The sequence below is a fragment of the Coregonus clupeaformis genome, chromosome 10 (assembly GCF_020615455.1).
Source record: "Coregonus clupeaformis isolate EN_2021a chromosome 10, ASM2061545v1, whole genome shotgun sequence".
In the NCBI taxonomy this organism is placed as follows: domain Eukaryota; kingdom Metazoa; phylum Chordata; class Actinopteri; order Salmoniformes; family Salmonidae; genus Coregonus; species Coregonus clupeaformis.
The window spans coordinates 40,914,047-40,941,244 of NC_059201.1; the positions used below are offsets into that span (position 1 = coordinate 40,914,047).

The following is a 27,198-nucleotide window of genomic DNA, read 5'->3' on the forward strand; positions in this document are numbered from 1 at the left end:
AATTCACACACTTATCAAGAGAACATCCCTGGTCTTCCCTACTGCCTCTGATCTGGAAGACTCACTAAACACAAATGCTTTGTTTGTAAATTATGTCTGAGTGTTGGAGTATGCCCCTGACTAAAAAACAAGAAAATGGTGCGGTCTGGTTTGCTTATGTAAGGAATTTGAAATTATTTATACCTTTACTTTTGATACTTAAGTATATTTAAAACCAAATGCTTGTAGACTTTTACTCAAGTAGTATTTTACTGGGTAACTAACTTTTACTTGAGTCATTCTCTGTTAAGGTGTCTTTACTTTAGTAAAAGTAAAGACAATTGGGTACTTTTTCCACCACTGATCATTTGAGCTTCATTGATGCAGGCAAGCCTATAAAATTGTTAACATTGTATCAATAGTGCTCTTGAATGAAACTTGCAATAAAACATGTTGTCAAGCCTGTAAAATGGTAATGTTATATTTTGGCAAGCCTCAAATTGTAACATATCAGTGTATCACTTTCTGGATGTCTGCCCATTTTGTATGTCCATTCGGCAATATTACCCCCTGCCCAAAATGTAACTTTTCTGAAACGATTAATCATGATTAAAGCCAAGGGCAGTGTTCCGTTGTTGGTTGATTCATTAATTAGAAGGTGCAATGTTTGTAAAACAAAATCAATTCAGCTGTTCCTATGTGTGTAGTGTACTGTAGTGAGTAACTAATCACGGGACGCCGTTTGCTATGTGGTTGTTCACTTAGGTCGAACTGCAGTGAGCACTGATCTATAAATCATCTCGTGCTGCCTGTAAAAGCAGTAATCAATGGCAGGGAAGTATAATCCTTATGACATAAAGATCAGCGAGTCTGCGCCGCGCCTGCGCCTTGTTCAGGTTGACCCTCGTGGTGAAACAGTATAAAAATCACACCCAGTTCCTAAGAAGTCATATGATTGATCTTTTTCAACATGGCTCGAGCGCTGTTGTTATTCGTGTTTATGGTGTCAGGTGTCTTTGCTGGACGCTACTTTAACGAAAAACAGCCTTGCTATAGACCCAAGCTGAACAAACACGATGGATTCAGGTAACTTTAGCCGGGATGTCTTCTATCACCTAATTTGATATGTTTGCTGTCTAGTGATTGCTCTCGAGCTATAAATAGTAGCTAGTTGTTGCAACATGATTGTAATAGTAGATTATTTTTTCCCCCCACGGCTGTGTCTACAGATAGTCAGTTATTCTGTATGGGCGCAACACTGCATTTTATATATAATATATATATATTATATAGCCATCTATGGGAAGTAGGGCAAGCGCATGCTTATCTTTTGCCTCTAGTGGTTTCAACTGTGTAGTGTTGATTTTTGTTTGTGTGTGTTGTTCAGGCGGACATTGCCTGCATGTTCTGCACTCAACTGATATTATTAGTTAGTCACTGAGTGAGTTTGTTGTCCATAATACTTACAATAATACATTACCAAACAAACTCTTTAATCCCTCCTCTCAGCCCATCCCTCCTATCACGATAGATCACCCTCGTTTGGTTTACATGTGCCATATATTTTTCAATTATGCTGTGATGTTTTACAAACATTTTGAACCTTTCTAATTGTATAGTATCCACAGATTGTGAGCTAAAGATGACAACCTTTCTTACGAGTATTATTATATTATTTATAGACTGACTATGGCTTTATTTTACCAATCCTGAACTAGTATCCAGAAACAAGCTACATAGGGGAAATACCAGAATAAATGATCTCGTTCTCTTCGCAGCAAAATCTACAGAGCTGAGATTGTTGTATGCCCCATATGCGCTATATATCATTCTGTTGGTGACAAGAATTTTGTATAATTTAGATTCAAAAACTCGAAGTGTTGACTCGTGTTTTTTGTACCACTTCATAAACCATGTGCCATGGAATCGGTACATCGCAAATCTCCCATGAATTTTGCAACCTGTATGGCGCAGCTGTCAACATTTCTGTCCACAAATGAAACTGGTATATTTTTCTATTTATGTTAATTCCTTTCAGCCAGTTTGTATCTTTTAATATATGGCAGGCAAACAAGTTCCGTACCTCTTTACACTTGCCTCCATTTGTATGGTAATTCTGCTCTCAGTTGGTTATACGTTTTGGATTGAGCAGACATTCCCATATATTTTCGATAGCTGCATATGTGACAACTCCAGTTTATATTCATCATATCATTAATAAATATAATACACATTTAAAACTTTTTTTCCCATAAACAATGGTTTTTATTAATCAGTATATTTGCGTTTAACCTTAACATTTATTTGATATTTTCTGGAGGATAAAACGGAAATTGTAACCAGCTTTGTAGTGCTTGTTTAAGAAAGGGCGATACTATAAACAAAATGTCATTTTCAATTAGTCGGAAATGAGAAGTTGTAATCTGTATAAAGGCCATTTTTGAACAAAGGATGAGCCTCCCAATCAACACCATTATCCCAGAAACCCTAGACCCACTCCAATTTGCATACCGCCCCAACAGATCCACAGATGATGCAATCTCTATTGCACTCCACACTGCCCTTTCCCACCTGGCCAAGAGAATGCTATTCATTGACTACAGCTCAGCGTTCAACACCATAGTGACCTCAGCTCATTACTAAGCTAAAAACCCTGGGACTAAACACCTCCCTCTGTAACTGGATCGGATCCTGGACTTCCTAACGGGCCGCCCCCAGGTGGTAAGGGTAGGTAATACATCTGCCACGCTGATACTCAACACGGGGGCCCCTCAGGGGTGCGTGCTCAGTCCCCTCCTGTACTCCCTGTTCACCCATGACTGCATGGCCAGGCACGACTCCAACACCATCAAGTTTTCCCACGACAACAGTGGTAGGCCTGATCACCGACAACGATGAGACAGCCTATAGGGAGGTCAGAGACCTGGCCGTGTGGTGCCAGGATAACAACCTCTCCCTCAACGTGATCAAGACAATGGAGATGATCGTGGACTACAGGGGGAAAAACGAGGACTGAGTACGCCCCCATTCTCATCGACGGGGCTGTAGTGGAACAGGTTTAGAGCTTCCGTTCCTTGGTGTCCACATCACCAACAAACTATCATGGTCCAAACACACCAAGACAGTTGTGAAGAGGGCATGACAAAGCCTATTCCCCCTCAGGAGACTGAAAAGATTTGGCATGGGTTCTCAGACCCTCAAATTCTACAGCTGCACCATCGAGCGCATCCTGACTGGTTGCATCACTGCCTGGTATGGTAACTGCTCTGCCTCCGACCGCAAGGCATTACAGCGGGTAGTGCGTACGGGGGCCAAGCTTCCTGCCATCCAGGACCTCTATACCAGGCGTTGTCAGGAAGGCCCTAAAAATTCAGACTCCAGCCACCCTAGTCATAGACTGTTCTCTGCTACCGCATGGCAAGCGGTACCGGAGCGCCAAGTCTAGGTCCAAAAGGCTTCTTAACAGCTTTTACCCCCAAGCCATAAGACTCCTGAACAGCTAATCATGGCTACCCGGACAAGTATTTACCTCTCCATGGTTGCAGAATCTTATCTATTTTTGCATACTTTCTATTGAAATTGATTGTGAGTTCATTTATATTTTGAGATGGTGAAGTAGACATACTTGGTATTCACATCTGCCCATTTTATTGGTAATCTACAAGGTAGTGTAAACACTGTCCTCTTTAACGATCCAATATGTAATATGGTACACTTGTCATAATTAGGTTTTAGTCCAGAGAGGCTAGAAAAGTGATCAAGATCTTCAATGAGACTGGGCAGGGATCCAGATAACTTGAGTCGTCGGCATACATTGACACTTTTTGTTTTTGTTCCCTGGATTTCTAACCCCTTGATGTTCTTGTTGGATCTAATTTTAATAGCTAGCGTTTCAATGGCCATAATAAATAGATATGGAGACAACGGACAGCCTTGTTTTACTCATCTTAAAAGCTCAATACTTTCTGAGAAGTAACCATTTATTTACTATTTTACATTTGGGGTTGCTGTACATAACATTAACCCATTGTATAAGAGATTTACCGAAATTAAAGTAATCCAGGCATTTATATATAAATTCTAGTCTTACTTTATCAAATGCCTTTTCAAAATCTGCTATGAAGATCAGGCCTGCTATCTTTGTTTCATAATGTTCAATTGTTTCAAGTAATTGTCGTATATTATCTCCAATATATCGTCCATGTAAAAAACCTGTCTGATCAGGATGAACATCTGGTCAAACTTTTTTTTATTCTATGTGCTATGCATTTCGCCAGGATTTTCACATCACAACATTTTAAGTGTAAGAGGCGTCCAGTTGATTTCATTAGTAGTAATGAAATCAGACCTTGTTGAGCACCTGAAAGTCTACCATTTTTATAGGAGTAATTAAAACATGCTGATGTATCTTTTGGGTACATTAAATAAAGGTCTGATATACCTCTACTGGTATACCATCAAGCCCTGGTGTTTTTCCAGACTGAAAATATTTAATTGCCTCCAAGTTCCTCTTCTGTAAGTTGGCCTTCACACCTGTCTTTCTGTAAATTGTTTTATTATTAGGAAAGAAATCCTTACAGTTAACATCATTCAGTGGAAATGGAGGAGACTGAAAAGAAAACGTATGCTTAAAATATTTGGGTTCCTCTTTTTGGTAGCATTTCTATGACGATTCCAGAGACATTTTGTGCATTCTTCAAAAAAAAACTATATCCAATTCTCATTATTTTCGTAATACATTACACTTGATCGTTCTTGAATAAGTACCTCCAATTCTTTTTGTTTTTCCTCAACCTTATTTTGTACCTATAGTACAGTTTCCATTACCATCGATCTGTGCTGTTATTTCCTTTAGTCTAGTCCCTTTTGATCTAAACTGCTTTTGCTTTAATGATGAGTATTGTATGGCCTCAAAGTACAATTTTAAGTGTCCCATACAATAAGGGGATCTGCTGTACCTATGTTGTGCAGGAAAAAAGTCAATTATGAATTATTTTGTCTTAGTTAAGAACAAATTGTCATCAATAGGATTTGATTAAAATTACCAATATTCACGTGGAAATTCTGTAAGAGTTAGATGGTGGGCTGACCTCGTTAGGTCTATTAATACCTTTTATTTTTACTTTTGATACCAGCGAGAATGAGACCAGGAAGTAATCAAGACTGCTAGCATGATTTAAGCCTCCATGTATATCTCACTAGGTCAGGGTAGCCTCCATATATCCACTAGTTCTAATGTATTCGTGTTCTCCTAAAGTGCTTGAGGGTGATAGTTTGTACTGTGTTTTCCTTTACGAACCATTGAGGTACTTAAATGTATATAATCTCCCACCATAATAGACTCATTCGTTGCTTGTGAGCTCAATAGATTATTATCTATATTTTCGAGGAAGTGTGGATCATCATTATTTGGCCCATATAGATTAATTAGCCAGATCTGTTTTTGGTCCAATAGCATATCTAAAATAATCCCTCTTTCTTGAGTATCTGTTTGCACAATCGAATCAACCTTTTTATTACATTTACATTTTAGTCATTTAGCAGACGCTCTTATCCAGAGCGACTTACAGTTAGTGAATACATCTTTTTTTTATACTGGCCCCCCGTGGGAATCGAACCCACAACCCTGGCGTTGCAAACGCCATGCTCTATCAACTGAGCTACATCCCTGCTGGCCATTCCCTCCCCTACCCTGGACGACGCTGGGCCAATTGTGCGCCGCCCATATTAATTGGTATAATCACCCCTTTTTGAGTTTCTTTGCCCATTACAAAAATATATTTCTCCCTCCAGTCTTTTCCACCCTACCTCAACTATATTTGGAGAGTGAGTTTCCTATAAACAATAGATATTATGTTCTTTTGTTTTTAGCCAGGTAAAAATTGAAATCTGCTAAGCCATTACAATTGTAACTGCCTATACTTATTTCCCCACTAACCATAATGATACCCACGTTTCAATTATACTTACCACAACCAGGTAGCTTAGTGGTTAAGAGCGTTGTGCCAGTAACCGAAAGGTCGCTGGTTCTAATCCCCGAGCCGACTAGGTGAAAAATCTGTCTGTGCCCTTGAGCAAGGCACTTAACCCTAATTGCTCCTCTAAGTCGCTCTGGATAAGCGCGTCTGCTAAATGACTAAAATGTAAACTTACCATTAAAAAGCACCATGATGATTAAGTGTCCCTATAGCTGCAACTTTGTAAACCTCCAATTGTCCTAATATTCCACCCCCCCCATATCTCGGTCTGTCACTAAGACCATCTCCCTGACTCATGACGCACCTTTGCGTCCTAAGGTAATTGGCGTAGGCCAGAGGGAAATATGGCCAGTCCCATGAGAACATAATTCAATACTGCCACCCATCACACTACCCATAAAGGAATACCGAAGTTTAACTTACAATCGACTGCCATGGCATGAGCGCCAAGAATACATGCAGTACTGACAATCCAGAGCGCGTAAAACCAACCCTCTCGCCACCCACACACATTTTGTATTTATTCCAGGGTCGTTGCTCTATCACCTCGGCTGTTTTACACCTATATCACTAGTATCAACCATATAAAAGGTAGCGTAAAATAGCTTATATAGAATTATAAACTGGGTGGTTCGAGCCCTGAATGCTGAGCGGCGTGGTATCAGACCGTATACCACGAGTATGTCAGCATTTTATTTTTACTGCTCTAATTATGATGGTAACCAGTTTTTATAATAGCAATAAGGCACCTTGGTTTGTGGTATATTGCCAACACACCACAGCCTGAATAAAAAAAATATATATATATTTAAACCCCTCAAGTGTTATTCAGAGGCTATCCAAAGTTTGAAATCAATTAAGCAATCAAAGCCGAGGGTGGAGACAAGGGTTCTGACTTGTCTTATAGTTGGAAGGAGATGACAGTAGTATGGGCAGAATTTGTTTGTGACCTGTCATTTAAAGTGAATCATCCCATTTTGCTATTGGGCGCTCAATACTACCCCCCTGAATATATAATTTGACAAAACTGGATGTCTCCAGAAACATGCATGGCCCTTTTCAGGGGTAGTTGAGTTTTGAAAGAATGCTTGTGCTTGGAGAGGCAGATCTGCCAAGCTCGATCTGGTCAGGTTTTGCATTGTCCCATCGTGCTATGGGACCTTTAGGAGTGCTTATATTCGTCATGCTTGCAGAGTCTGTTTGTGCCGCTCTACATTTAGAATTCTATCTAGAGAACCTTATACCCTGATGTCATGTCATCAGGACGATGCCCCGACCCCACGAGTTTCTTGAACTCAATGAGCTCCCCAAGGCCTGGGACTGGAGGAACATCAACGGTACCAACTACGTCAGCACTACCCGCAACCAGCACATCCCCCAGTACTGTGGCTCCTGCTGGGCACACGGCAGCACCAGCGCCATGGCAGGTAGCCTAACCTCCAGCTCGCCTTTCTGCTGTCAGACTTGTACAGCTCATAGAAATGAACAAAGCATACAGTTTACTTGGTACTTTACAGATTATTTTGCATCTGAAAGAAACACGGCACAAATGGACAGGATGAAGATCAGACTGTAAAATGCTATTCTATTTGGCCATGGATGTCTGCAGACTTTTGACAAGTTACAACAGTGTTGCAAAGCTTGGTAATTCATCTTCAAGATGACTGTCATAAAGATGGTTTACCAATCTAAAGTCACTTGGAAACTAGATTTTATAACGTAGATGGAGTAAATATTGCAATTGTTCAAACATGAATACCTGTCAGGCATTTAACACGACTCACTCACTGACTCAAATTCGGGGGGGTGTATGGCAGGGAAGTTTGTGGCAACCCCTGAATGTGCTGGCATGTTCAGTTGAAGCTTCATGGTTTCCTGTAAATCAGTTTTTATTTTAGAATGCAAAGGTAATTTCCTCATTTGCACATACAAGTAGTCCTTTATCATAATACAATGACTTCAGAATGCTGGAGTTGTCCTTACTACTAAGTTTGGTGACTTGCAACATTAATGAGCAGATTCTGGAACAAGTACTGAATTAATGGACTGGTTTTTGGTGTGCTCCTTTTGTCAGATCGCATAAACATCAAGCGGAAGGGAGCCTGGCCCTCTGCCTATCTGTCAGTCCAGAATGTGGTGGACTGTGGCGAGGCTGGCTCCTGTCATGGAGGTGATCACTCTGGGGTGTGGGAGTACGCCAACAAACATGGCATCCCTGACGAGACCTGCAACAACTACCAGGCCAAGGATCAGCGTAAGGCCTCAATAACTTATCTCCCAGCTGATCATTCACTTTACTTGGTTGAACAGTCTTTCCCATTATAGATTTGGCCACAAGACTTTGTCACACAATTAAGATTGATGTGATTAATTTGCCATTTCTCAGACTTCCCATGTTCTCCATATTGTCTTGCAGAGTGCAAACCGTTCAACCAGTGTGGAACCTGCACCACATTCGGGGTCTGCAACATCATCCAGAACTACACCCTGTGGAAGGTCGGAGACTTCGGTGCTGTCAGTGGGAGGGAGAAGATGATGGCTGAGATCTACGCTGGCGGACCGATCAGGTTAGGAACTGGACTTGGTCAACATGGGCTGTGTCCCAAAAGGCACCCTTTTCACTATATAGTGTAGGGAATGGGGTGCCATTTGGAACTGGACTGAGTCAACATTGTGACTGTTTCTCTTCTCATGAGCTCCACCTGTCCGGACGGTGTATGGATTTGCATGAGAAGTAGAGCCAAGTCAGTCAAACGGGCACCTACCTCTACCTCCGTGGCAGTTTGCCCATGTCTGACGTGAAACAAAATGACTGTAGTAGCACTATGATTTAAGTTAGTGAAGGAGCCATTCATTTTGTGTGGAGTTGGCGCTTAATTTTCATTGGCTTACTGCAGAAATGCAACTCATTCCAAGTATTCTCTTTCCCTTCCTGCTCCTCCAAAAACATACACAAAAGTGTCGCTTTAACTAAATACAGTCGCCATATTTTTTTTTTTGTCCTTGGTAGCTGTGGGATAATGGCGACGGACAAGTTGGATGCCTACACTGGAGGCCTGTACTCTGAGTATGTAGAGGAGCCCTACATCAACCACATTGTGTCCGTTGCCGGCTGGGGCATGGATGAGACTGGTGTGGAATTCTGGATCGTCCGCAACTCATGGGGAGAGCCCTGGGTAAGATCCTTATCAAATGAACACTATGCATGCCATATTATATCTATCTGGTAGTCTGTAGTGATCTTGCATGGAAACTACAACAGATAATCCTGTTCTGCTACAGAATTGCATTGTGATCAAGATGAGGCAACAAACCTAGCCTATAGCTTTTACAATGAATAGCAAAATCACAATCACAAGAATGGCTTCAAATCAAAGTCTACGTTGAGACCGACGGGAGCAAGGGTCTTTAAATTAAAGTTCCAGGCAGCCTCTCGTTTTAACAATAAGTTGTCGAGGTCACCCCCTCTCCTAGGGAGGGTGACATGTTCGATGCCGATATAACGTAGGGACGAAATTGAGTGGTTTGCTTCCAGAAAGTGGGCAGCGACTGGGTATGTCGAGTTTTTGCACCTAATGGTGCTACGATGCGCCGAGATTCGTACTTGCGCTTTGTTTTACCCACATCATTTTTACCACAAGGACAAGTTATAAGCTAAGTAACAGCCTTAGTGGAGCACATAATAACACCTTTGATTGGGATCCGTTTCCCTGTTTGGGGGTGTTTTGAAGGATCTACATTTGTAAGTGCCATTGCATTGAGCGCAGCCGTTACACTTGTAGTTTCCATCCGGTAGAGGCGCAAATAGACGTTGTGCAGGGATATTTAGGGGTGGTAACTTGACTTCTTCAACTTGACTTTCTATTGCTCATGTACCTTAAAGCATATTTATCTAGCTGAAACTCCAGATTTGAGGTAGTTTCTGTTTTCTTGCCAGGGTGAGAAGGGCTGGTTGAGGATCGTGACCAGCGCCTACAAGGGAGGAAGTGGCAGTCAGTACAACCTGGCCCTGGAGGAAGACTGCATGTACGGAGATCCCATCGTTCCCAAGGCCTACCTGTAGACCACAGGCAGTGGGGCCAACCAGTTTATTTTAAAGACCAGAAGCTGTCTATTCTATGCATATCTACAGTTTTCTATGACTATCTCAGGCTACGTCCACATTTTAACACTGTACTACTGTAAAATCAGGAAAAGGGAATAAATATCAGGTTCTTTTATTTTTATATATTTGCATTGAAAAGTTCTTCCTTTTTTTTTTACATGTTCGTTTGTGATATTTTTCTTAAACAATGTGACAGAACAAGCCACTATGTGCTTTGCCTTTGGAACAAGTACAAATGCAGATGTGCACAATTAGCCAAAGATCTCAATGCCAGTAAGAAAACAAATTGATGCTGTAAATGTTGGGTGAAGTGGTAGTGTTGCTCAATTCAGATGCCACATGTCTTTTGTTCTATGCTAATTAACTGAATGATTGTATCAGTATTCCCACAGGAAGGCATGACATCTATGGTGTGACTTCAGTGCCAACAGATGTTATTTGAATTACACAATTTTGTATTAGATTATTGATTTTAATGATTCAACTTGTGCATTCAATTCAAATATTGACATCATAAATTGAACTTGTATTTTAAATTGAGTTGAGTCAATATTGCGCTTTAAAAAGTAAATATTTGAGTTTCAAGATGGTAGATTGCTTTCATTGTCTGTGAAGTTTACAAACTAACACTTCAAGTTCATCAGTTTCATATGTTCAACATCTCAGATGCATTCAGATTTAAAACCAGAGACCACATCCTGGGCCTTTGCCTGCCAGGAAGGGTAGCGAACCGAGCGACTCAAACACTCACTGTGGTAAACTGACACTTCTGGCGGTTTCTGAAGCCAATGTGGCATGTTGAATTTTCTTCCTAGCATTTGAACCGTTTAGGCTATTATGACCCCATTCCTGAAAGCTAGACTCTCTGGAACATGGACCTGCATTCTAGTTCCCTCTGATCACAGGCTGCGTCAGAAGGGAGTGTCACAAACTGCAATTTGGCCCCAGAAGGATAGCCTTTCCACTCCTTATTTAATCTTGTGACTGACTGGGTTCGAACCAGGTCTCCTGCATGTCACAAGACTGTTAGCCCACTTAGATAAAGCCTATAGGGATAAGTTCATGTAAAGGACAACATGCTGCTTGCTTAACGAGTCCCGCTTCCCCCTGATTCAGCGCATACCGACACTCGAACTCAGGACCTCCGCCTCACAAACACGCATGACCACCCTCCTGAAGTGTTCTAACCCACCGTACTATTGAAAATGGCGTTCTTCAGTTGCGCAAGGGTCGGCACTTCAGGCTGAGTGAGTTTCACAGATCCACATCTGCAACACAAGTCTTCAACATCCAGCAAGGTTACTCATCAAAAGAGCGTGGTTTGGTGATCCAAGCTTATGTGATGAGAACCTTGCCTGAAGACGTTAGTTTCACGTCTCTGGCAAAGGTAGTCATAAGGTTAACATGTGACTGACTGGGTTAAGACTGTTAGCCTGTTGAGCTAAAGGCATTGGTCATGTGACTTAGATGGGTCTCTTCAAGGAGAATGTCAAAGGGGGTTGAAGTGTAACAGGTGGTTCGGTGACCATGATCATGTGATGCATAACATATCGGAGACCTGAAAAGTTGCATTGTCTGGCAGGAGACCTGAGTTAGAACCCCATCAAACTAACATGTCTTCAGGTCTCAGACAAGGTTGCTCATCACATGCATTGATCACCAAACCACCTCTGTTGCACTCATTAAATGAGGTGCACTGATCCTTCTGCTTGTTTGCCACAAAGTGTTGCGCAGTAGGCCTGATTTTAGAACCCAGTCACTTATATTGGTGCTGTGATCTGAGTATGAGGTCAAAGGGGGGTGAAATGTGAGGTGGTTCGATGAACCACACTCATTTAATGAGTAACCTTGCTGGAGACTTGAAGACTTGTGTTCGCTAAAGCCCGTAGGGATGAGTTCAGGAAGCTAAGTGGGCTTACAGTCTTGACATGCAGGAGAACTGGCTCAAACCCAGGTCAGTCACAAGAGCAAGATTTAATAGGGAGTGGAAAGGATATCCTTAGTAGGGCTATTCAACTGTTTTCTTATGGGGGCCAAATTGTGGTTTTTGTGACTCCCTTCTAAATCATGAAATACAAGTTCAATTTATGAATTAAATGATAGAATTTGCATTACAAATTCAAAAATATTTAATTCAAATCCAAAATTATGGAATTTAAAATACAATTTCTGTTGGCACTGAAATTGCTCCAGCAATCTCAATGCACTTTACTTTTTAAAGGTAATTTACGCTTGTCTTCCTCCATGGCGTTTTTCGCAAATGTGATCTCTACTAACATCAGAAATTGTGCAATGTGTTGGCACTAGTGATGTGCTTGAATAGAGGCCAGATGGAAACTTGTTTTGATATTTGATTAATTTTCTGAAACTTTAACTTTCCTTGAACCACCTCAAAGGAAATGATGCAGAATGGTGGATGAATGGAACTCATTGTCTTGTCGTATAAATACACCGGTGATCTACACTTACCAATGTACAATTAACTGTCACTAGGTGTGACACTAATAAAACCAAGATTTGTGTCAAGATTCTTGTCAAATTGAAAAGGGGAACTATGAAACAGGCCCAACCTTTAGAGTGCAAATTTCAACAAACCTTTTGAGCAGTCAGTCATATTTTAACATTTATAAAAAGTAACAGAAAATGGACAGTGAAACCTTGGCACATACCAATGGAAACTACAATGAAACCAATGATGGAGCTGCACTGTAAAACAAGTTCTCCTCAAACCTCCAGACACTTATTAACTGTGATAAGCAATGATACACTACTACATCCTTTTAATTCTCAAAGTAATTTGTGTTTACGCCACATTTGAAGAGAACTCAATCGCAAGGTCAAAGTCTATATGCAAATTGCCTCAAATTTGACAATGTTCCATTCCTCGTCCACCAGTCCACAGCAGAACACGTCCAGGGATGATTGGCTCATAACCAAGAGCATCTGCCCCTCCCTGGTCTTCCCGCTATATCCTCATCCAAGGTAGACCCACCAGCGTCATTCTCAGTTCATCATGATGAAGTTGGATTTGCAGTGAGCTGAAACAGAGCAGAAAGATAATTATATTTAGTCATATAATCAATATGTAGATAGTTTTGGGCCATGAAAAACATGGTATAAGAGACTGACCTATGAATTCAGCAACAGGATCGTGTTCTCCCTCTGTGCGGATGGTGCCAGCGATGCTGTCATTCTCCAGGATGGGCAGGAACAGCTGGACAAAGTCTGACGTGTACGGAGGGGCAATCACATCCAACACCTGATAGGGCAAACAGAAATATAAATATTTTCAATTCCACTACCAATTCGTCAAGCGCAACTACGTTGGACCGAAGGTTTTTTTTTTTTATGTTTCACTTCTCTTTAAATGGGACCTCAGTGCCAGTCGTTTCTGGCTCAAAGTGGGCCTTACCTCTGTTACAAAGTAGCGGATGAGAGAGATGTCCGTGTTGAGCTTCTCCAGGCACTTGCGGATGTATCCGACCACAGGCAGCACGTAGCCTCGACTCAGCAGGTGGACCATACGATCCAACAGGGTTTTCTTCAGCTCCATCTGACAGGGACAACAACACTCATACAGTCAGCTAAGAAGTAATCCACTGAAAGTCTATGGGGTGATTGCATGGGCTCAGATTAAGCCTACGCACGCATGCAAAACACACACACACCTGCTCCATGACATCGAGCTGGGAGTGTTCTGTCTCAAATAGCTTGATCAGTAGCTGGAGGACCTGTGGGTGCAGGAGCTGGTGACAGGTGCTGATCTGGGGAATAAAAACAAACATGATGTTCTCATTACTCTCTGTCCTTAACACCGGATTGGGGATCAGTCCAAGGCCAGGACTCAATCCGGACTGCAGAAGATCCGCGTTGTAGTGCGGTTAATGTTTAAAGGTAATTTCCGATTGAGCCGACATCTGCAGCGTTTACTTTGAACGCGATCTCTGCGACTGCGGTAACATTGCCTTTAAATGGTGCATAGTTGAAAAGGGGTGATTGGATTGAAACCTGGCCCTAGTCTTTAACCACCAAAACAATTCCAAGAATGACGGTTAAAGGCACAATCTGTGTGTGCGTCCCAAATGGCACCCGATTCACTATATAGTGCACTACTTTGATCCGTTCCAAATGGCACCCCATTTCCTATATAGTGCACTACTTTCGACCAGGGCACATAGGGCATTAGTAGTGCACTATATAGGTAATAGGGTGCCATTTGGGACTCACATATCACAGGTACTGTGAGTATACCATAATACCACAACAAAATCCTCCCTCAACCAGAGGAAAAGCGCAACCCCTACCTCGTCCAAAAGTGCTAGGTGGACAGGGGTGTGGTCTGTCTGGAGCTGGAAGTAGCGGGGCTCAGAGACCGTCCAATCAACCCACTTCAGTACCCCCATGGCAACAACTGGGAACCTGAAAATGGACATAGTGACGATGGTCACCCAAAGGAAGTCTCAATCGACAGTGGTAACCAATTACATTCTTGGAATCCTGTTAGCTACATATTGGAGACCCATGGGCTCATTAGGTTGGCTGCTGGGCTCACCGGATGCACTGGTACAGGGTGCTGAGCTCAGCCACCAGTTCTGTGGCTCCTTTATTCTCATTGCAACACAGGTTATGGACCGTCTCAATAGCCTTGGAGGTGGACTTGAGCTCGTCCTTGTTGATGTTCACTCGCTTGTTCTGTGGATGGATGAAAAGAGAGCCATACTGTTATCTGGATGTTTTTACTTGGGGAAAAAACAACGTGTCATTGAATAAAATATTCTCACATACCGGTAAAAAAAACATTTCACATTTTGCACACACGTATGAGCTACGACAGAAAATCTGATAAACTTGCTAGTATGAGGGATTTATGTCAAGGATGTTTTTGTTTCTGGTACCTTTTTCCATGTTTCAACCACACTGGCAGCGTAGGCCAGGATGTGAATGTATTTGTGTTTATGGTCCTGGTTGATCTTTGAGCCTGGCTTGAACAGCGACTGCATGAACAGGTCCAGGAACGCAGGCACTCGGATCTGAAGAGACAACAGAAAATACTTCACCCACTCCATCTCAAAAGACAATAGCAACAGCTGAAAGACAAGCAATTCTCAGTTTAGCATCTTGGTAAGGCTAGCCTAGTCCCAGATCTGTTTGTGTTTATTGTCACATTTATTGTCACGTCCAACATGCAAGGCCGTTGAAAATATCCCTCCATCTATTTAACTTGGAGAATAGCACCTTATTCCATATGTAGTGCGCCACTTTTGATCAAAAGTACTGCACTATATAGGGAATAGGGTGCCATTTGGGGCGCAACCTAGGTTAGAGTTTATAAAGTGGCTTGATGCTCCACACTAACCAGCTCTACGGGAGGTGGGTCCATGCTGCTGAACATCTTGAAGAGCACAGTGATGTCGGCAGGGTTGAGTGCCCCTTTGGACAGCATTGCGCCCAGGGCCTGGCAGGCTCGAGGGTAGGCTGCTGCTGTGCCCAATGCCAGGGTGATCTGACTGGCATCATGGCCCCTGAAATTAAAACAACATCACAAGGAACAGTAAAACACTCAAATGAACTTACGTACTTAAACCGCTTTGTTCCTGGAGGAACATATAGACTGTAATAAAATTAGATACCAACAATATTACAATACCCATTCAGTTGAGAGTGTGATAGTTGAGACCATAATTTCATTACACAGCCTGTTCCACAAAGCTGCTCACTCAATGTTTATTGTAACACTGGATTTTACAAATAATAATAAAATACTTTTACAAAACGCAGGAATCATTTAAATTAAATACAGTACCAATCCAAAGTTTGGACACCTACTCATTAAAGGGTTTTTCTTTATTTTTACAATTTTCTACATTGTAGAATAATAGTGAAGACATCAAAACTATGATATAACACATATGGAATCATGTAGTAAACAAAAAAGTGTTAAACAAATCAAAATATATTTTATATTTGAGTTTCTTCAAAGTAGCCACCCTTTGCCTTGATGACAGCTTTGCACACTCTTGGTATTCTCTCAACCAGCTTCATGAGGTAGTCACCTGGAATGCATTTCAATTAACAGGTGTGCCTTGTTAAAAGTTAATTTGTGGAATTTATTTCCTTCTTAAAGCGTTTGAGCCAATCAGTTGTGCTGTGACAAGATAGGTTTGGTATACAGAAGATAATCCCTATTTGGTAAAAGACCAAGTCCATATTATGGCAAGAACAGCTCAAATAAGCACAGAGAAACAACAGTCCATCAATACTTCAAGACATGAAGGTCAGTCAATCTGGAAAATGTCAAGAACTTTGAAAGTTTCTTCAAGTGAAGTCGCAAAAACCATCAAGCGCTATGATGAAAGTGGCTTTCATGAGGACCGCCACAGGAAAGGAAGACCCAGAGTTACCTCTGCTGCAGAGGATACGTTCACTAGAGTTTCCAGCCTCAGAAATTGCAGCCCAAATAAATGCTTCACAGAGTTCAAGTAACAGACATCTCAACATCCACTGTTCAGAGGAGACTGCGTGGATCAGGCCTTCATGGTCGAATTGCTGCAAAGAAACCACTACTAAAGGACACCAATAAGAAGAAGAGACTTGATTGGGCCAAGAAACACAAGCAATGGACAATAGACTGGTGGATTAGTCCAAATTTGAAATGTATGGTTCCAACCGCCGTGTCTTTGTGAGCCGCAAAATAGGTGAACGGATGATCTCCAAATGTGTGGTTCCCACCGTGAAGCATGGAGGAGGAGGTGTGATGGTGCTTTGCTGGTGACACTGTGATTTATTTAGAATTCAAGGCACACTTAACCAGCATGGCTACCATAGCATTCTGCACCGATTCGCCATCCCATCTGGTTTGCGCTTAGTGGGACTGTCATTTGTTTTTCAACAGGACAATGACCCAACACACCTCCAGGCTGTGTAAGGGCTATTTGACCAAGGAGAGTGATGGAGTGCTGCATCAGATAACATGGCCTCCACGATCACCCAACCTCAACCCAATTGAGATGGTTTGGGATGAGTTGGACCGCAGTGAAGGAAAATCATCTAACAAGTGCTCAGCATATGTGGGAACTCCTTCAAGACTGTTGGAAAAGCATTCCAGGTGAAGCTGGTTGAGAGAATGCCAAGAGTGTGCAAAGCTGTCATCAAGGCAATGGGTGGCTACTTTGAAGAATCTAATATATATTTTGATTTGTTTAACACATGATTTTATATGTGTTATTTCATAGTTTTGATGTCTTCACTATTATTCTACAATGTAGAAAATAGTAAAAATAAAGAAAAACCCTTGAATGAGTAGGTGTGTCCAAACTTTTGACTGGTACTGTACATTTCCTCTAATCAATATGTAATGCTGGCAAAATGCTGCCAAGATGGATGACATTCGTCAACGGCCTTTGCTGTTTATAAGAGCCAAGAGCATAAGTCAATGCTGGAAAAATCATGTAAAGGACAGGATACCTCTGATGTGCAGACTTCTGTACTTCCTGGCCGATCCTGCGCATGGCCGACCCCCCCTGCTCCTCCTGAGACATGATGGACATCATGGCCTGGGCAAACAGGTATGTGTGCTCCCCGTGACACACCATCTTCTGTGGAATGCAGAAAAGGAGGAGAGAACAGTTCAGCTCCAAACCAACCACACCAACAGAGACACTCATGCCAAAAGACAGGTAGCCTGTAATATCATGTTGTGTTACCCATGTCCATGCAATTCCATATTGTAGGATCGCTTTCAAATTAATCAAAACCTCAAATACATCACATTTTCAAAACCATCAAACCAAGGATTTTGTATTGAGTGAGAATGACAGATAGGCCTAGATCTTATTATTGGGAACAACAGGGCCGGTATTCATAAAGTGACTCAGAGTAGGAGTGCTGAACTATAATCAGTATTGACTTTTACATCCTAATCAATATAAATATATGGACAGGGGGGACCTGATCCGAGATCAGCACTCCTTCTCTACAGGCCCACAATCTGCATGTGGCTGGGTGAGACTCACAGCGAATTCTGGCAGGTTCTTCTCTAGGTTATCCTCTCCTCCATCCAGCAGCGTGGCCAGAGAGGTCCTCAGGACCCTGGAGAACACCTCCAGCTGCTGGCAAGCCGTCGACACACTGGTGATCTCCCCCTGGTAGCCTGCATCTGAGATGAGCTGAGGACACACACACACAGTCAGCAAGGAGAGTAGAAACATGGCACTGTTTGACCCATAATTATATAAGTTATTAACTGCTGGGTGATCATCAGTACCTTGACAGTGAAGTTGAGCATCAGACAGTCAGGGTGGGCCTCGGCCAGCTTGTAAAAAAGGTCTCTCCAGGTGGTGTGGGCGATCATCTGTTCCAGCCAGGCAGGAGTCTGAACAAACACAGAAGGACAGGGTTACTCTGTATACTATAGGGTTACGACTATCCTCTGAGGGAAACAACAGTAAGAGTGAAAAAATACAGTAAGAGTGGGAAAAAACAGCAAGCAAGCAGGAGATCGCCACTTTTCAGCCATCTGTCACTTCCAAAGCATTAGTAGTTTGTCTATCACTGGCGACAGAGATCTCACCTCTCCCTCCACAGTAAAAATGGAGTCTGCCTTCTGGGGGTCAAAGTGCTTGATCAGGAGACTCTTCAAGTGATTCTCTACCCGCTCCTGCACCTGAGCTGGCTCTACACCTGAAATACACAGAAAGATGGGCTGTGTGTCTCAAACAGTGTGAGAAACCAAAACACATTTTCAGTGATTGTGGACGAGTCCAGGCCTTGGTCCCAAACGGCCCAATACATAGGGAAGAGGGTGCCATTTGCAGCTCAGTCCAGTGTTGTTTACCCATCTGGATGAGCCACTCTGCCAGCAGGTTGACAGTCTGGGCCACAGCTGAGTAGTTCTCTGACAGGAGCTGGATGACATGTTCAGGGGAGCCACCAGCCTGGAAATATCTGTGGAAACAGAAGTCTCTTCAGGAAATGGTTTGACTCTTCACACACTACTAGACACACACAAATGCAATAATGTGTTTACGTTTTGAGGGTGTTGAAGACAGCAGGCTCCATGATGTAATCTCTGCTGGAGAACTTCTGTAGGCAGTCCTCCTGAACTTTCCCATCGTTCTCCCCTTCAACATAGTCGTCCTGCTAGATGAAAGTCACATCACTTCAGCCAAGGAAGGAACATCCTAAGATTGTAGCAATCACCATATACATTTGCGATTTGTCTGTCAAGCAATGAATCAACAGTCAGCAACAATGTAGAGCTAGCTCCCTTAACGTTACCATTTTGTTGTAACATTGTACATTCACTAGCTACATTGTACAGATTATACTTACATTGCCATCCGGACCATCCCAGTCTCCAATATTCCTTTCGTAATATTCCTCGTCCATGATGACGAGAGAGTGAGTAGCTTTACAATGTGAAGCACCCAGCAAGCTATAATAAAGCAAGTCTCGCTAATAATTTTGAAAACAAAACAATTAGACTTTGGCTAAGATAGCTAGCTAACTGGCTAGTTTAAAAAAACAAACAAGTTCTCAGTCGGATAACTGAAGATCTATAGAACACACGCCGCCTTGTGGCTCGGCAGAATAAATGCATGTTTCTGTAGACAGACCGAGACACAAATACTGATTAATTCCGGTTGATTTGCCCTCTAAAATAATAGGCATATTGTTGTGCGCTTACTTTAACTAGAGATGCACGACTGGGGGGTAAACAATGGGAGTAAAACAAATAACGATATGGAACAGTTTTGGTAACCGGTTTTAGGACGAGAGAAAACAAAATGGTGGAAAATAGAGCATTGGGGAATTAAATGTCCTGTCTTCACTCGCAGCGGTTAAAACCTCTTAAGGATTGGACCCTTTTTTTTCAATTTTCGCCTAAAATGACGTACCCAAATCTAACTGCCTGTAACTCAGGACCTGAAGCAAGGATATAATAATAATAATAATAATATGCCATTTAGCAGACGCTTTTATCCAAAGCGACTTATCCAAAGCGATATGCATATTCTTGATACGATTTGAAAGGAAACACTTTGAAGTTTGTGGAAATGTGAAATTAATGTAGGAGAATATTACATTTTAGTCATTTAGCAGACACTCTTATCCAGAGCGACTTACAGTTAGTGAGTGCATACACCCACAACCCTGGCGTTGCAAGCGCCATGCTCTACCTACCAACTGAGCTACAGGGGACTATATAACACATTAGCTCTGGTAAAAGATAATATAAACAAAAAAACATACATTTTGTATTTATTTTTTGGTTCCATCTTTGAAATGCAAGAGAAAGGCCACAATATAATATTGCAGTTTAGGCGCAATTTAGATTTTGGCCACTAGATGGCAGCGGTGTGTGCAACGTTTCAGATTGATCCAGTGAAGCATCGCAATACTGGACTATTTTGTATCAAGTCTGTCCAAATGTGCCGAATTGGTCAATTGATACATTTTCAAGTACATAACTATAGAGAACATACACAAATGATATGGTAATACAAAACATAAGTTTACACACTCCCAGGAAAGTCATACATGATGGAACATTAGCTTATACAGTTATGGTCAAACGTTTTGAGAATGACACAAGTATTGGTCTTCACAAATGTAGGTGCTTCAGTAGTCCCGTGTAGCTCAGTTGGTAGAGCATGGCGTTTACAACGCCAGAGTTGTGGGTTGTGGGGCCAGTATGAAAATGTGTGCACTCACTAACTGTAAGTCGCTCTGGATAAGAGTGTCTGCTAAATGACGTAAATGTGTTATGATATATTTTTGTCAGATGTTACTATGGTATACTGAAGTATAATTACAAGCATTCCATAAGTGTCAAAGGCTTTTATTGACAATTACATTAAGTTTATGCAAAGAGTCAATATTTGCAGTGTTGACCCTTCTTTTTCAAGACCTCTGCAATCCGCTCTGGCATGCTGTCAATTAACTTCTGGGCCACATCCTGACTAATGGCAGCCCATTCTTGCATAATCAATGCTTGGAGTTTGTCAGAATTTGTGGGTTTTTGTTTGTCTCTTGAGGATCGACCACAAGTTCTCAATGGGATTAAGCTCTGGGGAGTTTCCTGGCCATGGACCAAAAATGTAGATGTTTTGTTCCCCGAGCCACTTAGTTATCACTTTTGCCTTATGACAAGGTGCTCCATCATGCTGGAAAAGGCATTGGTCGTCACCAAACTGTTCTTGGATGGTTGAGAGAAGTTGCTCTCAGAGGATGGGTACCATTCTTTATTCATGGCTGTGTTCTTAGGCAAAAATGTGAGTGAGCCCACTCCCTTGGCTGAGAAGCAACCCCACACATGAATGGTCTCAGGATGCTTTACTGTTGGCATGACACAGGACTGATGGTAGCGCTCACCTTGTCTTCTCCGGACAAGGTGTTTTCCGGATGCCCCAAACAATCGGAAAGGGGATTCATCAGAGAAAATGACTTTACCCCAGTCTTCAGCAGTCCAATCCCTGTACCTTTTGCAGAATATCAGTCTGTCCCTGATGTTTTTCCTGGAGAGAAGTGGCTTCTTTGCTGCCCTTCTTGATACCAGGCCATCCTCCAAAAGTATTCGCCTCACTGTGCGTGCAGATGCACTCACACCTGCCTGCTGCAATTCCTGAGCAAGCTCTGCACTGGTTGTGCCCCGATCCCGCAGCTGAATCAACTTTAGGAGACGGTCCTGGGGCTTGCTGGACTTTCTTGGGCGCTCTGACGCCTTCTTCACAACAACTGAACCTCTCTCCTTGAAGTTCTTGATGATCCGATAAATGGTTGATTTAGGTGCGATCTTACTAGCAGCAATATCCTTGCCTGTGAAGCCCTTTTGTGCAAAGCAATGATGACGGCACATGTTTCCTTGCAGGTAACCATGGTTAACAGAGGAAGAACAATGATTTCAAGCACCACCCTCCTTTTAAAGCTTCCAGTCTGTTATTCTAACTCAATCAGCATGATAGAGTGAACTCCAGCCTTGTCCTCGTCAACACTCTCACCTGTGTTAACGAGATAATCACTGACATGATGGCAGCTGGTCCTTTTGTGGCAGGGCTGAAATGCAGTGGAATTGTTTTTTTGGGGATTAAGTTAATTTTCATGGCAAAGAGGGACTTTGCAATCAATTGCAATTCATCTGATCACTCTTCATGACATTCTGGAGTATATGCAAATTGCCATCATCAAAACCGAGGCAGCAGACTTTGTGAAAATTAGTATTTGTTTCATTCTCAAAACGTTTGACCACGACTGTACACTAACTTTCACACATCTAGATGGCCGGGCGGGGTGGGTGTGGAGCCAGAGACAGCAGGGGTTCAAACTGTAGAACCCAGTTCCTACATTTGAATATAAAAATTGATTTTATCAAACAAAACTATGCTACATTTTATCTCTGGGACACTTAGGATGACAAATCAGAGCAAGATTACTGAATGTAAGTACATCATTTACCTTCAGAGGTGAATGTATCAAACCAGTTGCCGTGATACGTTTTTTGTTATGGCGCACTCTCCTCAAATAATAGCATGGTATTTTTTCACTGTAATAGCTACTGTAAATTGGACAGTGCAGTTAGATTAACAAGAATTTAAGCTTTATATAAGACATGTCTATGTCCTGGAAAGTTTGCTGTTGTTTACAACAGTCATGCTAATCACATTAGCGCACGTTAGCTCAACCGTCCCGTATACGGGACACCGATCCCGTTGAGGTTAAAGAAAAGATGCTGGGAATTAAATTAAGTATTTATTGGGATACAAATATGGAAGGAAATAGCCCAGCATCATAGCGTGCGCTTCATAAGAATACATATTGTAATATTTTCATTCATTTGAATGTTTACTGATATTAGGGCTTATTTCAAGTCTTTGGACGATATCCAATATTTCCTTGAAAGTAATAAATATTACCAAAACAAATGACCCTCTACTCACAGTACGCCACTATGGATTATTCTAATAATTCTCAGCCATTATAATCCCATTATTCTTTCTATAATTAAATATAATTTGTCCATGAGAGAGACTCACAGGTATTAGATGCCTACTTACTAGGAGTTAAGAGTTTAGATAGCTTCCAAAAATAAAAGGACAACATACACTTGTGGGAAAAATTATTTTATTCCTTATGCAAACTGCAACATACGATTCATATTTACCCAAAGGAGGAAAAAAGTCAAATGATACCATGTGGCAGTTAATTCGCACAGTTCCTTATGTTAGCTAGGTTGCAAGTCAAACACGCATCACTTTCAACCTACAGCCTAGGAGGGTATTTTCTATGTTCTAGTATAGAACCATTTCTAAGCACAAACATAGCTCAGACGAAAGCTGAACTCCAATTATTTAGCAGTTCAGTATTTGCTCAGATAAATAATATTAGCTCTACATAAGAAAAAAATGGTTCACATTTCAGATGCATGTACAAAAACTGGGTTCCAAAAATGTTGTCCAATTGACTTATTTTGGTTGAAAAATCCCTGCATTGTCATCTTGTTACACATGCAAGTCAAGTCAGTCAAGTGAAAAAGTATTGTTTCCTCCACTTTATTCTCCGTAAAAAGTTGGAACCTCATGCAGTACAATCTGCATCATGTAGTTGATTGGAAATATGAAATTGATTGGCTGTAAAGCCAGCCACTATAACAAAACAGTGATGGAAGAGCCTCAATAGCTCTGAAAAGCAGTCTGGGCTGGGAACAAGGAGGAAGTAGCACCGTTGTCGCCAGACCAGGAAGGTCAATGAGGAGGCAGTGGGACCAGAGCACAGCGAAGAAAGGGAGTTCACTGGGTGGTTATGCACCCAAAGCTGTGAGTTAAACTAAACTGATGATCCTTCAAAACCTTTCCTTTTAGTCTTCACTCCCTGGTGTGGTCTGGCTGTGTGCAGCTGATACAGATGTAGTCCTCTTTTTCAGCCTGCTCTGCAGACACTCCCACGCAGACCTGATGGAACCACTGCTGGCAGCTTCCGTCACACTGGACCCAGTTCACCTGATAAAAAGAGAGGGAAATAGACACTGGTCAGCTTCTGTATGAGTTCTTGTTGCTGTATATGTACTTTATACAAATTATACTACATACTATTTTGAATATACTACAATATGTCTTAGTCGATCTCTAAAACAATTTGATATGAGGGGAGGGAAAACACATTGAAATGACCCACAACATAACGCAGTGGAGGGGGGTGTAATGCTAACCTGTTTCCCCTCTGGCTCTCGGCACCATGGTGCAGCGCACAGGGTGAAGTCTTCATCCGAGTCCGACAGGGAGAGGTCAGAGTGGGTGGCGGTGGGTGAAGAGGTCCCCTTGGACTCCTGGCTCCTCTCCTTGTTCATCTTGGGCTTCTTCTTGCGGGGCTTCTTGGCTTTGTCCTTGCGCTCGGGGCCCTCCTCCTCTATGTGCCGCTTGGTCCTCTTTCCGTTCACAGCCTCCTTTTTGGGACAGGCTACTCCGTTCTGGTGAAAACAGTAACCACACATGAAGGTCATACACATAGAATTAAGAATTAGAATACTAGAATGGACATAAACCTTCTTATGATGGTCCAAAGGTCAGCCATGTTGGTCAGGGAGTTGGTCAACCATGATTTGCCAGTGCTGTAGTAATGCATCTGCACTGTATGTGTGTTAGCTAGCCAGCCAGTTTTAGAGGAATAATTCCATAAATTTTTCAAATTAACTGCCAATATGCCAACATTCCATTCAAACAATGCAGTCAATCCACAGCCATACACTGGCTGAAATCAGTTGATAGGATTTAGACATGTTGTAAATGCAACAAGTACTGATATTGTATCATTATAATAGCACTCTCAGCTTTCCAAGAAAACAAAAATCAGACTTTTATGGTCTGTTTACATATATTTTACAGGCTATTTATACAGAAATGTGTATATAAAACCTGTACAAACTGCACATATAATTATATGACAATATTTTAGGTTGACTATAATTCCATTACACAATTTCTGATCCATCACATGCCTTACTTTTATTTTCCTGCATAAGTAAAAGCAGGAAATGCTTTACCAATGCCTCTACTGCCCTCCATTCCAATTACACTGGTTTTGGACTTCTCGCTGACCAAGATGGCTGCCATTTTCGCCCCCATTATGGAACTTTGAGGGTTTGTGACATATCCCCTCTAGTAATTTAATAGATGCGGTAAAGAGGTCAATCGAACTCGACCAAAACAATGGAAATGCCATGGAATCTTGTGGGGTAAAGATCCAGAGTCTCCTCATTGCCAGTCTCCTCAGAGTACCACATTAGGAGTCATAATACCAATAAAACCTAGCGGTCAAACAAGGAAATGTTTTTTCCACCATTCATTTTTCCCCATAGGAATTTTAGAAACACTTAAAATAAAGTCTGTGTTTCGTGTAGGCTTACCCTGGTGTGACATTTTGATAACCATGTAAATCTCTCTAGGACAAGGTGACTTTTATCAATATATTTGTCTGTATTTACCCCCCCCCCAAAATGAAACGCTAATTAGCTGCTAATGTAGCTATCATAAAGAACTACAAATGCCATGATGATCTGGACGAGACTGCCGAATCAAGGCAAAGGTAAGAATCTCTGGAAATGTAGTAATGCATAAATTGGCAACATTTCTTTAAATTGTCAATTCTGTGAACTGTCTTGTGCAAGTTTTAAATTGACAATACCTGTTAGCAAAAGTGTCAGCTAGAGATGACGTGCAGGAGCTTGCAGGGATTTGTTGTCTTGCATGATGTCCAGTTTGACGCTAATTAGCGTTTTTTGAGTCAGAGTAAATAGATCTGAATATATTGATAAAAGTCACCTTGTCCGAGAGAGATTTACATGGTTATCAAAATGTCACGCCAGGGTAAGCCTACACGAAATACAGCTCCTATTTTAAGTGTTTCTAAAATTCCCTATGGGAAAAATGATTGGAACAATTTCCCTGTTTGCTCTATTGCACCCCAGCAAAATTAGTCTACATTTTGGCTATTCTTTATATGTGTTTTCACACTATGTTGAAGTAAAAATTGGAGTATAATGCTTGTATGGATGTCAACCCCAACACATGTTCATGTCATCGTTACCAATCAACTGCATTAATTAAAAATGACTGACTACCATCAACGAGTTCTGTATGCTAGCTATGCTAACCAACTGATACGAGCGGGAGTTAGCATTTAGCAGTCACTTCTTCTAAACCTGAAAAGGGACAACTTCTACATGTTATGCAGCGAAAACAGCCAAATCTAACTTGTGGGCCTGTTACAATACATAAATCATGACAGATTTGATGAATATCCACTTTGTTAGATCAGATTTGTTGAATGTGGGCCAATCTGGTCAATGGAACATTTACATTTTAGTAATTTAGCAGACGCTCTTATCCAGAGCGACTTACAGTTAGTGAGTGCATACCGTACTTTATTTTTTTATACTGGCCCCCCGTGGGAATCGAACCCACAACCCTGGCGTTGCAAGCGCCATGCTCTACCAACTGAGCTACACAGGGAACATCTGCATTCCATTGACTCCTTTACCACTTCTATAGGATCTCTAAAGTCATACATATGAATGTGTTGTTTTGGTTTGAATAATGCTTGTTTTGTAACTGTCATCTTTTAATCATTAGATGTTTGTTTTACCATCGAGGACCACTTTGGAAATAAGTAGTTTAATTAATGCTTTTAAGTGCCATCCTCTGGGATCCAATGCACATCTTGTTGTATTATTTATTACTCAAATAAATTATATCAAAAAAATGTATGTCAACATGAAGGACACATTTTCAGAAACTTCACAAATACATCAATATAACCATTATATCAAGTGGTTAGCCTGCTACCTGAGATCTGCTTTGAAGTAGTAGACTAGTATGTTACCTGGTTGTGAGGGGGGCTCCCTCCCTGAGAGTTGTGCTGGTGTTGGTCCTGCTCTGCGCTGTGCTGTGGAAAGGGGCTGTCTGTGTGGTGGTGTTGGAGGAGGGGGTCCAGTCTAATGAGGAGGGACCTGTACAGCTGCTGGGTCTCAGGCAGAGTCACCTGCAGCAGGAAGCCCTCCACCATCAACTCCTCCAGCTCAGGGCTCAGTCCTGAAACACACACCAATAACAAGGTTCAACACAGCCCTTTCCGGATTTTTAAAAT

The 27,198-nt window shown here is 41.8% G+C and overlaps 3 protein-coding genes across 6 annotated transcripts in view; 1 reads left to right on the top strand and 2 right to left on the bottom strand.

The window, feature by feature from the left end:
• The first annotated feature begins 916 nt into the window (after nt 1–916).
• On the top strand, nt 917–12,588 carry LOC121575139 (cathepsin Z-like). The gene is made up of 6 exons (XM_041888026.2): nt 917–1,065; nt 7,221–7,384; nt 8,032–8,211; nt 8,374–8,524; nt 8,968–9,133; nt 9,895–12,588. The coding sequence occupies exons 1-6, from the start codon at nt 950–952 to the stop codon at nt 10,018–10,020; spliced, it is 903 nt and encodes a 300-aa protein (XP_041743960.1). The 5' UTR covers nt 917–949; the 3' UTR covers nt 10,021–12,588.
• An 84-nt stretch (nt 12,589–12,672) lies between these two features.
• On the bottom strand, nt 12,673–19,843 carry LOC121575138 (negative elongation factor D). Of its 2 annotated transcripts, none has more exons than XM_041888025.2 (15): nt 19,393–19,843; nt 19,088–19,197; nt 18,896–19,005; nt 18,632–18,741; nt 18,326–18,433; nt 18,075–18,227; nt 17,527–17,657; nt 15,419–15,584; nt 14,958–15,092; nt 14,615–14,754; nt 14,367–14,481; nt 13,731–13,826; nt 13,475–13,615; nt 13,192–13,321; nt 12,673–13,100 (listed from the first exon to the last, which is right to left on the bottom strand). In XM_041888025.2, the coding sequence occupies exons 1-15, from the start codon at nt 19,447–19,449 to the stop codon at nt 13,066–13,068; spliced, it is 1,737 nt and encodes a 578-aa protein (XP_041743959.1). In that variant the 5' UTR covers nt 19,450–19,843; the 3' UTR covers nt 12,673–13,065. The 2 variants fall into 2 exon arrangements, with proteins under 2 accessions (XP_041743959.1, XP_041743958.1); XM_041888024.2 differs by having other exon boundaries at nt 19,088–19,200.
• Nucleotides 19,844–23,164: 3,321 nt separating this feature from the next.
• The window catches only part of LOC121575137 (lysine-specific demethylase 5B-B-like), a 48,784-nt gene continuing 44,750 nt past the window's right edge, over nt 23,165–27,198 (bottom strand). For all 3 annotated transcript variants that reach the window (XM_041888021.2, XM_041888022.2, XM_045223026.1), the window contains 3 exons: nt 26,935–27,143; nt 24,266–24,523; nt 23,165–24,056 (listed from right to left, as the gene is read on the bottom strand). In XM_041888021.2, the coding sequence (XP_041743955.1) occupies nt 23,922–24,056; nt 24,266–24,523; nt 26,935–27,143 (602 nt within the window). In that variant the 3' untranslated portion in view covers nt 23,165–23,921. The remainder of the gene's footprint in view (nt 24,057–24,265; nt 24,524–26,934; nt 27,144–27,198) is intronic.